This window comes from Chiroxiphia lanceolata, chromosome 2, assembly GCF_009829145.1.
Source record: "Chiroxiphia lanceolata isolate bChiLan1 chromosome 2, bChiLan1.pri, whole genome shotgun sequence".
In the NCBI taxonomy this organism is placed as follows: Eukaryota; Metazoa; Chordata; class Aves; order Passeriformes; family Pipridae; genus Chiroxiphia; species Chiroxiphia lanceolata.
In genome coordinates this window covers 34,440,755-34,454,182 of record NC_045638.1, presented here as the reverse complement: position 1 = coordinate 34,454,182, position 13,428 = coordinate 34,440,755, and the positions used below count along the sequence as shown (strand labels likewise).

The 13,428-nt window shown below is 38.7% G+C and overlaps 1 protein-coding gene across 2 annotated transcripts in view; it reads right to left on the bottom strand.

Moving 5' to 3' along the window:
- LOC116783474 (cohesin subunit SA-2-like) overlaps window positions 1-13,428 on the bottom strand; it is a 57,855-nt gene that overhangs the window by 12,580 nt on the left and 31,847 nt on the right. For both annotated transcript variants that reach the window (XM_032681052.1, XM_032681051.1), the window contains 11 exons: window positions 10,811-10,918; window positions 8,796-8,904; window positions 7,887-8,004; window positions 7,477-7,580; window positions 6,939-7,031; window positions 6,762-6,851; window positions 5,553-5,756; window positions 3,922-3,998; window positions 3,499-3,586; window positions 2,406-2,483; window positions 641-733 (listed from right to left, as the gene is read on the bottom strand). In XM_032681052.1, the coding sequence (XP_032536943.1) occupies window positions 641-733; window positions 2,406-2,483; window positions 3,499-3,586; window positions 3,922-3,998; window positions 5,553-5,756; window positions 6,762-6,851; window positions 6,939-7,031; window positions 7,477-7,580; window positions 7,887-8,004; window positions 8,796-8,904; window positions 10,811-10,918 (1,162 nt within the window). The remainder of the gene's footprint in view (window positions 1-640; window positions 734-2,405; window positions 2,484-3,498; window positions 3,587-3,921; window positions 3,999-5,552; window positions 5,757-6,761; window positions 6,852-6,938; window positions 7,032-7,476; window positions 7,581-7,886; window positions 8,005-8,795; window positions 8,905-10,810; window positions 10,919-13,428) is intronic.

Below are 13,428 nucleotides of genomic sequence, written 5' to 3'. Positions count from 1 at the left end.
TGTTACTTTTCATGCCAACTCCACTTTTCCTCTCCATCAAACACAGCCTAGCTTCCATCCCACTTCTTCCTTGCAAACTAAAGATTTCTCTTTGCCTCAGCTGTGGTGAAATGCCACAGCTAAGCCCTCTCAAAATGTGTACCTCAGGAGATGCAGTGTACACAAGTATCATGTATGAACATCACCTAAAGATTTTCAAACTTCCACGGGAAAGAAGAGCTCCATTATGTTGGAATATCTCTCTTTTAACCCATGAATCACTGGACAATTTCTATATTTTTTTAAATAATATGCATAGTAAGACATTAATAAAGCAATGATAGCAACCAGTACACTGATCAGTCTAATCAGAAAACACAATGATTTATCACTCAAATTCAGGCCTTGATTCTGCAGATGGACCCATGGAGATACAGATTTATGCTTGACTAAAACACAAACTTGTAGTATTTAACTAACATAAGTTTAATTTTTCTTTAAAATAAATAGTTAAAGATTGTTTTTTTAAAGAGTTATTTTTCTTCTAAGAGACAAAAACACAGCAAAATCGGTAGAAGGAAACACCGGTATGAAAAGAATGGCAGGCACTCAAAAGGAGATCTGAGCATGAATGCTAGTTAAGTGACAGAGAAACACAAACCTTTTCTCTTACATCTTTTTCCTTATGTTGGAGGAAGCACGTGCAAATCTGACTGAAACGTCTCAGCTCCCTTCTTAGTGGAAAAAGAGTCTCCTAAAAACGTATTTAGGAAAGGTGAAAGGATCAGCATGGATGGGACTATGATTCAACAGAGAATTACAGAATAAACAATAGTTGCATCTTTCTTCCACTCATATTATTCATTTAAGATGGCACAGCTGATAACATTATGAAAGAAGCTGACATCTCATGGTACAACATCTTACTAGCTATGAACAACTGCATCTGTCACACTTGCTGAAGCCAGTGGTATTCAGCAGGTCACAAACTCTTTGTTTCTCAATCTGTAGGGTGGGCAGCACATATTCCCTTATTCACTTCATCTTATCCTTATAAAGCAGTGGTAACAATGGAAGTAGAGTCAGGTCTATCCCACCTAATTTTTAGTGCTCATTGCCTTCTGGAGTTGGCTTTTCTCCCCCTCTCTATTGACTACAGAGGGAATGGAGTTTAACTTTGGCACTCAGAAACCTAAGACACCTCTGTTTGCTAAGCTGAATCGAGTATGAGAGACTGTTTGCCTAGAGCCACACAAAAGACTCTCTGATCCTCCACCAGGTCCCAGCTGCACTACACTGAGCTTTGAGCTCTCAGTGTAAGAGGAATGCCCTTACAAGAGGGCTGGCTTTCATGCTATGCAACTGTACATTTATAAGAAAGGGGATCCACTCCAGGACATGCTGAGGAGAACCAGGGGAGGGGCTATACATTGCCTTAACACTGCTGGGGGAGGAGCAAGGGGGAAGTAACAGTCCTAGAGCTGCTGTTCAGGAAATGGTTGGGTTTTTGGCAACATCCAGACTTGGCCCTGCAGAGTGGGCCGTCACATTGTGCTTCCAATCAAAATGTGCTCCCGTATGAAAGGCCAAATTAGAAAATGTGCTGCCCCATTACCAGTTAAGCTAACTGTGTCTGGAGTGAAAGTCAGAACATACTAGAGCAGTGAGAGGTGTGGACATCCACACAGGAATGGAATGGGACAGGAATAGACAGTGAATCAGTCGCCAAATGGGTAATCTCCCAGCTAGCATTTCTCACACAAAACACTTGTCCATGTCAGCGTCCTGTCCTGTATGCACAGGAGCACCAGGGAAGGGGACAGAATGGCAGAAGGAGCAGCACTCAGTGTAGTCAGAAATCACCCTGAAGAGCAGTCCCATAGGTACACATTCACAAGTGAACCAATGCATAATAAGAGTTTTCCTTTTTGGTGTCTTAAGCTGGACTGTCTTCTGAAATACCTGCCAGAGCTTGGCACTTTATAAAATCAATTACAAAAGTAAATTGTCAGCTGATGAGAAAAATTACCCCTTTCCTCAACCTTCTGCCAGAAATATGTAAATTAAAAGAAGCAAAAAAAAAAAGAAAAAAAACTAAGCAACAGGACTTCCTGGAGTTTTCACTGAATATTCTTTGTTGCTTAAAACAAGAAAACAACAAACTGTTTGGCAGTGAAACAAGTTCTTTATCTCCATCAAGCCCCTGGAATTCGATGCACATGTTTTGTAGTAAAAAAAGAGGTAAACCATTGTTCACTTATTCTCCTGCGGACTGAAAAAGCGTAAACACAATTTGGTTTCCTCAAGAAAACACACAAATTGTCTTCTTATAAAGCCTGTTTTTTTCTGGCAATCTGAGAACAGGAAAAGTAACTTAAACTTCCAGAAGCACAACTCTGGGTTTCAAAGTTACATGAGCAACCAACCTTGGTAGAATTTTCTGAAACTGCAGATAGCTGCCACAGGAGAGAAAAATAAGTGCACTGGAGAGCTGGCAGGATAATCTGAAAATAAAAACACATGTCCTTTATTTACATGAAAGGCTCAACAGCAAAACGTTTAGGACTAAACAAAGCATTCAACCCTGACATTCTGCATGCTGCTTGCACAACCATTTCTCAACTGTACTTAGTCCCTTAAAATTAACATAATAGGTTTACATACAAGCAAACACTGCCCCCTGAGACACTTCATTACTAAGGTGCTGCTTCTGCAGAACTTCTTTGACATCTTGATGAGTTCAAGGAAAGTAACCCACGTACCAAAAGTGTGTTCACAGAGCCTAACTTCAGATTAGCTTCTCATGATTTCTCTGCAGTCTTTGATGAAAGGCAGGACTACTCCAGAGGGCAATTCTGAGCAGAAGCCAAATCTTGGTGCTCTGATGCTCCATCTAAAGGAATCCATCCTACCTACTGGCTGCAGGCTCTCTCTACTCAACTAAATTTCACCTTTTCCCAAAAAACCCTTCCATTTCTCTCTTGAAAACAGGGAGAGAACTCCCTAGAGTATTTTACCCTGTAATCCTAGAATATAGAACTCCATCTTGGCACAGACAATGCTTGAGTTGAGGCAATCAGATAACCAAAAGGTTGCCGTTGGGACAATTGGTAATTACAAACCATTACACCAAGAGTCAACATGTAAGCAACAGGTCCAAAGTATTCCAATTTCTGGTTACATGCAATCTAAAAAGGGGTCCTCACAGTCCCAACAATTTCATATGTACTGAAAATGAAACAGTGCAATCATTAGAAGTACTGAACATGACAAAAGATCAATCCAGATGCCAGATGATTATCACAGTTCTGGACAATCTCCAAAATAAATTAATATAAAGGCATGAATTTACAGATTACAATGTTATACCAAAGACAGCTTCAGTGTCCAGGATTGAGAAATGGAAACAGTATCTTCCTGCCTCATAGGACATTGATATATAAGATTATTTAATATTTTCTATTTTTTTGTGCTTTCATCAAGAAAAACCGCTCTCACTGTTAAATATTAACAACTCACCAGAACAGGCAAACTCCCATGTTCCATTTCAAACACCAGGAACCTTAAAGTCTTGTCATACAGATTCCATTTGGTGAGATCATGGGCACTGTAAGTGAAAAAGTAATTATAATGATACACTAAGCAAGAAATGAAGTCTCACCTGACCAAACAGGTTAAATGTATCCTATTTTTGACTTCAGATGATGTAGAACAATAACATTAAACAACTAAATATTAATTATAAGGGTGGAAAAGTATGTTTTCATGATCTAACACTGTAACCTTGAGTATTCACAACTCAACATTAGACTTTGTAGAAACAGAGCGTTTCATTCCTATGCAAAAAACCCTATTAAACCCAAAAAGCAATTATCAATTTGCATGTGTAAGGTCGACATTTTAAGTATATGGGAATGTAAATTGTGTAAACAAACATCTCACTTATGAAAAGCTGCTACTCTTCTCAAAGCAGAGTTCATCCAGGAAATTGCTCCTGCATCCATACAAAATTCTCCTTCCTAAATCATGAAAGTTTGGGAAAGACAAAGCAATTAGCCAGAGAAAGGAAAGGGCACTACTATGTTCTCTTCCCAACCAACCCACAAGCTTAAATCACTCTCCTCCAGCCCTCCCCAGTACCTTCACCTTTAACCACCCTACTCATATCTTCCTCTACAGTAAAAAGAAAACAATATAACTGCACAGAAATTTTCTATAAGGAAACATCTCTATCATTAATAACCCCATGGCAGCCTCCCTAGACTGCAGTATTGCTAACACAGAGTAAAAACTAGCAATTAGGTTAACATGGTCCTTCACACAGTTAAGGATCTCTAGAAAGCTAACTGTTCACATGGTGCTGACCTTCCTTGCTTCCAGCTGCCAGATCACATTCAAAGATAGCTAAAAATATATGAAATACTTTCCCATAGATGCAACTGCTGTAGTTTCCACAAGTATACTATGTGATTCTGGGGGACGATATATACAACCAGGAATTAGAAGGGAGGGGTTCCAGGAGAAAAATCTCTTTATTTAGATATGGATCACACTACGGGGGAGTTGAAGAATCCCTGGTCTAGCACTTATCTTGTTTCTCATAAGTACACATTCTACCACATTGACATAGATCTCTATTTAAGGCCAATAAAATGAATCCAATCTGAGGTCAGGGGATTTTTTGGCTTGACACATTTTACAATATCCCAGTGTCCAATAAAAACCTGCCAGTGTTAACTCTCATACCATGGCATGACACCTGTTCATGACGGCACAGTTGATCAGATCAGCTGCAGGCTTCTGTTGTTCAGTTCAGCCAGCAAGCTATTCATATCACCACCAGCTGTTTCTGCTTTTTAGACCTAATGAAAAACTTTGAGGGAGACTCTGCAGTCCTCCTTCAAGGGGAAAGTCATTATTTCAAAGACCCCCAAAGCTATGAAATCTGCACTACAGACTGCTATTTACTTTTTGTTCCCCCCTACAGCCAAAGTGACAGTACAAAGGGCATCTTGTGTACAGTCAAATATATAGAAGTACAGAAACATACCTTTTTGGGAACAGTCTCATCACTATAGATACACAGCATTTAGTAGCTGATCTTGCCATAGTTTCTTTGGCACAGTACTAGAGTAATTACAAAGCAACTATAGAGCCTAGGTCCAGAATATTTGGTCTGGAACTTATTTTGTTTCTCTTAAGTACACATTATCCCACACTGACACAGATCAACAAAATAGTTCCAATCTGAGATTAGGGGATTTTTTGGCTTGACACAATTTACAATACCAGTGTCCAATAAAAGCTTACCAAAAGACATAAAAATGCCCTGTTGTTGGTGTGGACTACTTTGTTTATAATTTTCCTCACTCTATTCCCGCAAAAATATATCTGCTTCATTAAAATATGAACAACCAATCTTTCCAGAGGTGCAAACCCATCTTTCAAAGTTCTGCTCCCTTCAAGCAGAAATAGCAGGCAGAGAACAGTTCCATAACTCCCTTTATTTTTTTGTCTCTTTTTTTTTTTCATAGTGAAACAGTCTGGTTGCCTCCACAGTGAGTCACACTCACCTTTTGCCAGAAGCAATCTAGTAGCTGGTTAAGCTGTTCCATCAACTCGTCTATCAGTTGAGTTCGAGCACAATCCACCTGGCTATAAATGCCAATTTCTTCACTGCAGAGGATATAATAAGTCCTAGAGGAAGCCTCGAGGACAGACATGTCAGAGTGTTTGGCCACAATGTTTTTTACCTCTCTCAGCAAAGCATCCAAATGCTGCAGGTAATAAAAGAGTATTGTAGGTAAATTGTACAGAAATTCACTTATGCTTTAAATCATTTCACTAAGCCCATATATCCCTGTAGGTCATATAACCAAGATGCAGTCTTATAACCAAACGCCAGTCTAAGGAGCAGAGGGGCAGGATTAGAGGACACAACTTTTCTTTCTGTGTTTATAGTTCTTTTTCATTACTATGTCTCTAGATCTTCCTAAAGAATGAAGCAAGTGCTTTATATGCTACTTCAGCAATATGTGTTTAACACTACATGAAGAAAAAGGCAGGGAATAAAATATGCCTTTCCAAAGAACAGGTGTGTCTCCAAACAATGAAAGCTGTCTCCCTTAGCAGTGGAGGATGGAGAATCTTTTGGATCATGTCAGCAACTGGGGGGTCTTCACTCCCAGGGAGAGGAGGTAACTTCTGCTGTTCTGCTGACTCTCTCCCTTCCAGCTAAGGGTTCGTGCTGAAATTAACCTAGGCGTGTTTGCCTAACCTTACCTCCCTGTAAACATTCCTGCTTAAGAATACATTAAGCTATTTCAAAGATTTCATCTATCCATTTCTGACCATGCCTTTCCCATCAGCAGATATACTATCTCCATTCTTATCTTTCAGTTACTGTCATCCCCTAGCAGCTGGGAGTCAGCCTTCAAGGAGAATGAAATCTATTCTATAGTAAACTCCTGGGAGACACCAACTTAGACACACAGCATAACCCACCCTCTCTCCACCCAGCAATAAAAAAACTCAGCATCGGGCCTACCACATGAAACCACAAACCATCACCCACTAGAGCCAGTCACAGCGTATCAGAACTGACAAGCACTATGGCTTTTCTTTGACAGCCTCAAATAAAAAACTAAAGCCTGAATAAGACCATTTCCCCTATGGTATGAGACATTTCTTTGTATTTCAACCATCTCCTACTTGTTCCGAATCCCATTGTCACATAAATTTAGTACATTCCACGTGAACCAATTACCCCAATTTCTATTCACCTTCTCTTGATGTCCTGTACTGTAAACATCTAAATCATAATACTGAGGAATCTGCAAAAGATTTGCCACTTTTTGTGCATCTGTTGAATACTGCAGAGAAAAAAAAAAGGATATGATTATACTGCAGGAATTTTAATGAAATATTTAACATGCATTCACAGAGCAGCTGTTAGTTACCTTTGCCAAGAGCTGAGGAAGCACCATAATAAAGTGTTCAGTAATTTTGGTACAATCTTCCAACTGTATTTTCTTCTCTTTTACTGACAGAATCTGCAAATAAACCATTTTGTTTCAATTACAAAATCTCTGAGATTTGAGTAGAATTTTACATGTAACCCAAGGTTAACTCATATGGCACTGTCTCAAGAATATCAAGCTAAGATAAAGATACTTTTCCATGGAGAAAACCAGATGCTTTATTTATTTTTTTTGTTAACCTTAAAATAGATGCAAATCGTTGTACAGCTATATCTCATGGATAAAATGCTCATCATTTGTCAATAACAAGCTTCAAGTGGCTTTCCTCTAATGCTCATGTCCTTCAACATCCACTTCTAATAAGATCTAGAGGTCAAAAGACACTGCGTCATTTCACAAAAATATGCCATTTTATTTCCTAAGATACATCTCCAACTAGGAACATGCTATCTGGCAAAGATCATAAGGCAAAGAGAATGTGATTACAGGAGAATAAATAAGACTAAGATGTACTGACTTTTTTGGCTGCACCTCTGCCCACTGGAGGATGACCTTCAGCTGCTTCTCTAACCGTTGCAAGGATAATTTCAATGAGAGCACTTTCCTCGGCATCGCTCAGTGCTGTAAGTAAATCAGTCTCAGCATCATAGAAAATAAAAATTAAGATGAAGCAGCAGCAATTGAATCTGAGCAATTGTTTCTAAACTAACATTATATAAATACAGAATACTGAATAAAACAAGTGTGTTGATATAAATATTACATTGGCAGTGCATTGAGTAGCATCTGCTTTTGTGACACTTGGGGACCACAGTTTGGGATCAAATGGTACAGCAATATGAAATGATCCTAAACTAGCTAAGGCAAGGTTCAAAAAACAGTATGGAGAGACTCATTCAGAAACAACAAAGCTCTCTGCTTACCCACCTTCTCCATCTTCTTCAGCATTTTTTAATAGAAGAGTTGTCATGCACTCCCAGTCCTTCAGAAATTTGCCTGCCCAGTCCCATAAGCTGTCTATAAGGTATGCAACGTGTTTGTGTAGCTAGGGATTAAAAACATAAGCTTATAGAAGTAAACACATCAACAAAAGAAATACAGTTTCATATGTTCCTCTCCCTTTTTCCAATGACAAAGCTTTGTCATTCACACATATATTCACACAGACTATTCTAACATATTTTGTTTGAGGCTAATCAATATTTAAACATGTCTTCAATCTGATACAAAGAAGGAAAGTGGGGAAAAAAACCAGGAAAAAATTATTTTCTCTTTCTAGGATACCTTTCCTTTGTAATTTAAACAATCCCCTTAAAACTAGCTTCTGTATTGCTCTTATATTGCTGATCATAACACCTAAAAACCCAGTCATAGGACTAGAAACGAGTTATCGATGAAATTCTTTGCAGAAAGATTCAAAACTGCTGTGCCTGAGACACTTTGGCCAGATACAGGCCTGCACCACTGCAAAAGCTAAATAGTGAAGTACAGCACATAAGCTGATAATGGAGCATGAAGCCATGGTACAACAAGGCATACACACCTGCAGAAAGACATGGACACAGATCAAAAAACCCTCCCTCAGTGGCTTTGGTCTTTCAGGTTGTTTTCAGAAACTGCTTCAGTACTGATTCTCTCCATTAACATAGTTGTAAATTAGTTTTAATACAGAACAGAAATGTCTTAATTAAAAACTTAACCTAGAGAGCAAAAACATTCCAAACACCAAACATTTCAGAGCTCACCACCAGAAACTGCTTTCAAAAGGAAGCCAACACTTAATTTAATATGCAATGCTGGATTTCAAATGCTTACTACAGGGTCTGTTCTCCTCACCTCACTCTCCAGGAAAAAGTGTATTAATCTTTTCAACTGGTCAGTACTTGCCCCAAACTCTCTTCCTCCTTTGGGCTGAACTTCTTCATCTCCCTCAGGAATAAGCAGCCTGCCAACAGAAAAGGAAGTCAGTCCAGTTCTGTCACATTCTCCTTATACTCATTTGGCAATGTAACACTACTTCTGTCAAGATCCCATGAACTGTATTCCTCCTAAGTGTCTACTTATTTACCCCAAATAATATTAGACTTTTTTACCAGATGAAAGGAAAAGAGAGTAGATAGTTTTCCATTATGAGAGATCTGCTATCCTTGTGGATGCAGAGACTATTTCTGATAATTTCACAAGTACCCTGCCAACTTTCTGGACAATAGATGCAGATTCCACAGAACTGATCATATAACGAGGTAGGCATTTGCTCATGCTTGAAAAAGGGGTTTGCTCCAGGCCAAATTTAAACCTTAGCAACAGAGATGAGATATTACTATACAGCCATTATTCACATCACAGTACATCTTGGAACTGCACCTTCTTAAAGAAAGCACAGTATCTTGTATTTATAAGAGGCAATTAGCTTCATAAATATAGTGGAAAATCTGTTCTTCCTTTTCTGTCTGCAGTATGAAGCACAGTATGACACTTCAATTTCCATTTCCCCCTTTCTCCACAATGGCTGTGACTGTACTGCTCACAAAAAGTGCTAATCCCAAAATAACTACAAGAAAGCCATCCCCCCAGATTACTGCAAGGCCCAAAAGGCTTGGATTTAAGAGCTGGACCACATTATTAAACATCAGTAAAAGCTTATACTTTCAGGAAGTGCTTCTGCTGGTATAATTTATGCCAACTAAGTAACCTAAGTTAAAATATGCAGACACTGAGGAGATTTTCTGCAAACCAAGAAGTAGGGGCAGTGGGGGCAAAAAGTGTAAGCATTTACACTAAAACTTTTAACAGTATGACCAGGGGAAAGGAGAGTGTCGCTAACATCTCTATGACACTAGAATGAACATTTCTATACTGGTAGAAGTGCCAGAGAGAAGAACTGGGCAAACTAACACAAGGATGAGGTTTACAGGGTCAAGGTGACCAAACTGCACTGGCCAGCTGGGTAGAAAAAGTAAAGTTATTAGGGCAAATCACTTTGATGATAAAAAGCAGCAGAGTTCTGAGATGAAAAACACCTGATTTATGAGAGAATATCAGGACCAACACAAAAGACTAAGTCTAGCAGATGTGAGAGCAGACTTGTCAAAACAGAAATTTATATCCATTTGTCTTTCTGCTGGACTTGGCTCCACAAACTCAAGAATGTCAACAATTCAGCTAGACAGGAAATGACAACTAGCAGGGGATTCTGCATGTGTGGAAACACAATTATTATTTCTGAATTTTTCCCCACAAAATTCTTGCCAAAATATTTTTTTTAAATCCTTTTTGTAAGGTAAAATTATTTCTCTCAGCTGTAGAGACAGAATATTTATCTCTTCTCTTTTAGCTCACCAACTCCATTCATTTCATGCAACCATTGTTGCCCATTTATAAGAGTTACTCCTGGGGAAGATAAACCCTGTACTTCATTAACCTGACAGAAAATTGGGAGGGCTTTTTAATCTGCTGCCTCTCTCATTATTCAAAGTATAAGGCAACTTCCAAAGGGAGGAGGCCATTTTTGTGATTAATCACCAAAGCTGTGGAAAACCACAGATGCCAGGTGACAGATTAGCTTAAGAAGCAAAGCAACAAGAAAGTCGAAAGAAAGAGGGCATGCTCTCAACATAGTATGGCATTTGTGGATCAGTTAGTAGTTTCATATTCTCCATGTTAGTCTTGCTGCTTTTCTCATGCTATTGTGCCAGGGCTGTGCACGGAAACATGCAATTACCCCCAGACGGCTTTTTTCTTCTGATTCAGCACTTTCAGCAGTAAAATGAATGCTTAACATCCCCCTTAAATAAATCCACCTTAATTCCGAAACAAATGAGAACACGCAAGAAGTAGGCAGGCAGAGATACCTTTTATAAAGGAATTCCCCAGCTGCTGCTGCAAGTGGACGGTGTGTGGTATAAACAAACTGGTATAACATTTCACAGTCTTCAGCTGATAACACATCCTCACAGTTCCTAGGCAAAAATAACAACGGAAGTTATAGTTCAGGTTTATCTGCAAAGAATAGTATGAATGCTACGTCCAGCTTTTACTAGACCTGATTCTCCATAGCCATGTCACTTGTTTACAATGCTACCTTTTTGTAGGGCATTTCTAAAAACGCTCTCAAACCAAATTGGCAGCTTTCTTTTACTCACTGTGTATAGAAACAGAGGTCTGTGCAAGCCATGATAAATCAGGCCCACTGCATGGACAGGAACATTAATTTAAAGCATAATTACAGTTGATCAGAGGTCACAGTAAAAAGAGCAATAGTAATAAAACAGGAAAATCATGCCTTTGTGCTCAGATGTTCACCATAGAAGATAAGAAAAAATATGAAGCCTTCATTTATCAGTACAAATTATTTTTAAATTATTATTACAGTATTTTAAAACCTATATTCTATTACATTAGGCTTGTACAGAGACACACGTAAAAAAAATCAAAACATTCTTGAGAGCACGCTTATGACTGTGACCTCTCTGCGCAAACACAAACACTCAAATGTCACAAATTTTTTCATTCAGCTACACATCTTGAGAACACCACGTGCCAACTAGTAAACCTAGAACACTCTATGAGGTAGAAAAGGTATTAATTTCAAACTTTTACAAAAAAGAAACTGAAGCATCAAGGCTGAATAACCTGACAAAGAGATACCAGAGGAGTGAAGCCCAAAGCAAGGATTACAGTTTCAACAGTATCTGCTTCTTACGACCACAGCAATGTCATTGCATTAAGCTACTTCAGAGCATGAAAGAGCAACATGAAATCCTTACACTTACTACACCCAGGTGAGAGGAAAGGGGTTTTATTTATCACTGCATTCAATTCTCAAGTAGTAACAGTTCAAAACCAACTCCACCTGTGGTCCAATACCCCCCTTTACAACTGAGGATTCATGCTCTTCATTTGCTAGGACTGATGTCTAAAAACAATCAGCAGTCCTTCCTACACTTTCCCATTTGTCTCCAATCCATTACATCCCTTAGCATCCTTACAAGTCACAAAGCCCCAAAATATCCTTCAACCTGACTGAAAAAAACATGAGCTCACATCAGGTGAGAGTATCACTGGAGCACCCATTAAAAAGGTCTTCAAATAAAAGTGCTAATGGTATGTCTCCAGAACTGATGGATCAATATTACAGGATAATGCTTGCCCTCAACCAAAAAGAAAAGCTCCCTTACATACTTCAGGCAGGTTTTGGTGGACTCCTTGAACATGAAATTCCCTTCAGCATATATTTGCAGTAATAGGACATATAGAAAGTGCTCTGAGCACACATTTCATGAAATCACATAAAGGAAAATATTTATGCTACTCATTCAACCATCTACAAAACTGGGGAAATGAGTAAAAATGTGTTTATTAATGTTAAACAGTAAGAAACTGAAAGAGGTAAAATAGTGCATTAGAGTATATGAATAAGCATTGGTGTGTCCTGTGAACCTATGAATGATCAAATGTGTTAAACTTCTACAAGTCTAACAAGTGAGAGTAAAACAAAGAATGACAACAAAGAGCACTTACAGGAATAAAAATACATTATATATCAAGTCTTTATATTAAAAAGCTGTGGAGAATTTACAGAAATAAACCAGCAGTCTGACAATGTTTCTTTCATTCTTTTCAATGTCAATCTATTATTTAATTCTTTTAAAGAACTGATTTCCATGAGGATGTCTTTGTCATTTTCTCTCAATGTTTTTCTTTAAAAACTGTGGACAGCTTGGAAAAGAAGAAATTTCTATACAAATATACTGCGATCTAGATTGAGCCAACAGAGAATCACAGAACAGCTGAGGATGGACAGCACCTCTACAGATCACCTAGTCCAACCCCCTGCTCAGAAGAGGATCAGCCAGAGCAAGTTGATGAGGATTGTATCCAATCAGGTTTTGAATATCTATGAAGTCAGAGACTCCACATCTCTGGCAACTTGATTCAATATTGGACCACTGCCACAATGAAAAACTTTTTCCCTATGCTTAAATGGAATTTCCTGTATGAACATGCCCGACGAATGTACATATTTTTTATATTTGAATTTTTATATTCTTTATATTCCAGGTTTTCTCTTTTTAGCACATTTATGGAAACAGTGAATGCAATACTTGAATGCCTTTATTTTAAAAGAATTCTTTGCCTAAATTGTTCAGATAGCTCAAAGAGTTCAGCAATGTGCCTGCCATCTCTCTGGGTAGAAATTGAGGACTCTGCCTTTATAGTACTAATGTAACTGCCTTTCCACAGAAATTTTCCATCCTTAGGAAAGGACCTGGCAGTCCTGGTGGACACCAAGTTGAACATGAGCCACCAATGTGCCCTTGATCAAAAGCAGGTGAATGGTATCCTAGCCTGCATTAAGAGTGTTACCAGCAGGTTTGGGGACATGATCCTTACCCTCAGCACTGGTGAGGCCACACCTGGAGTGCTAGGTTCAGTGCTGGGCTCCCCAGTAAAAGAGACATACTGAAGA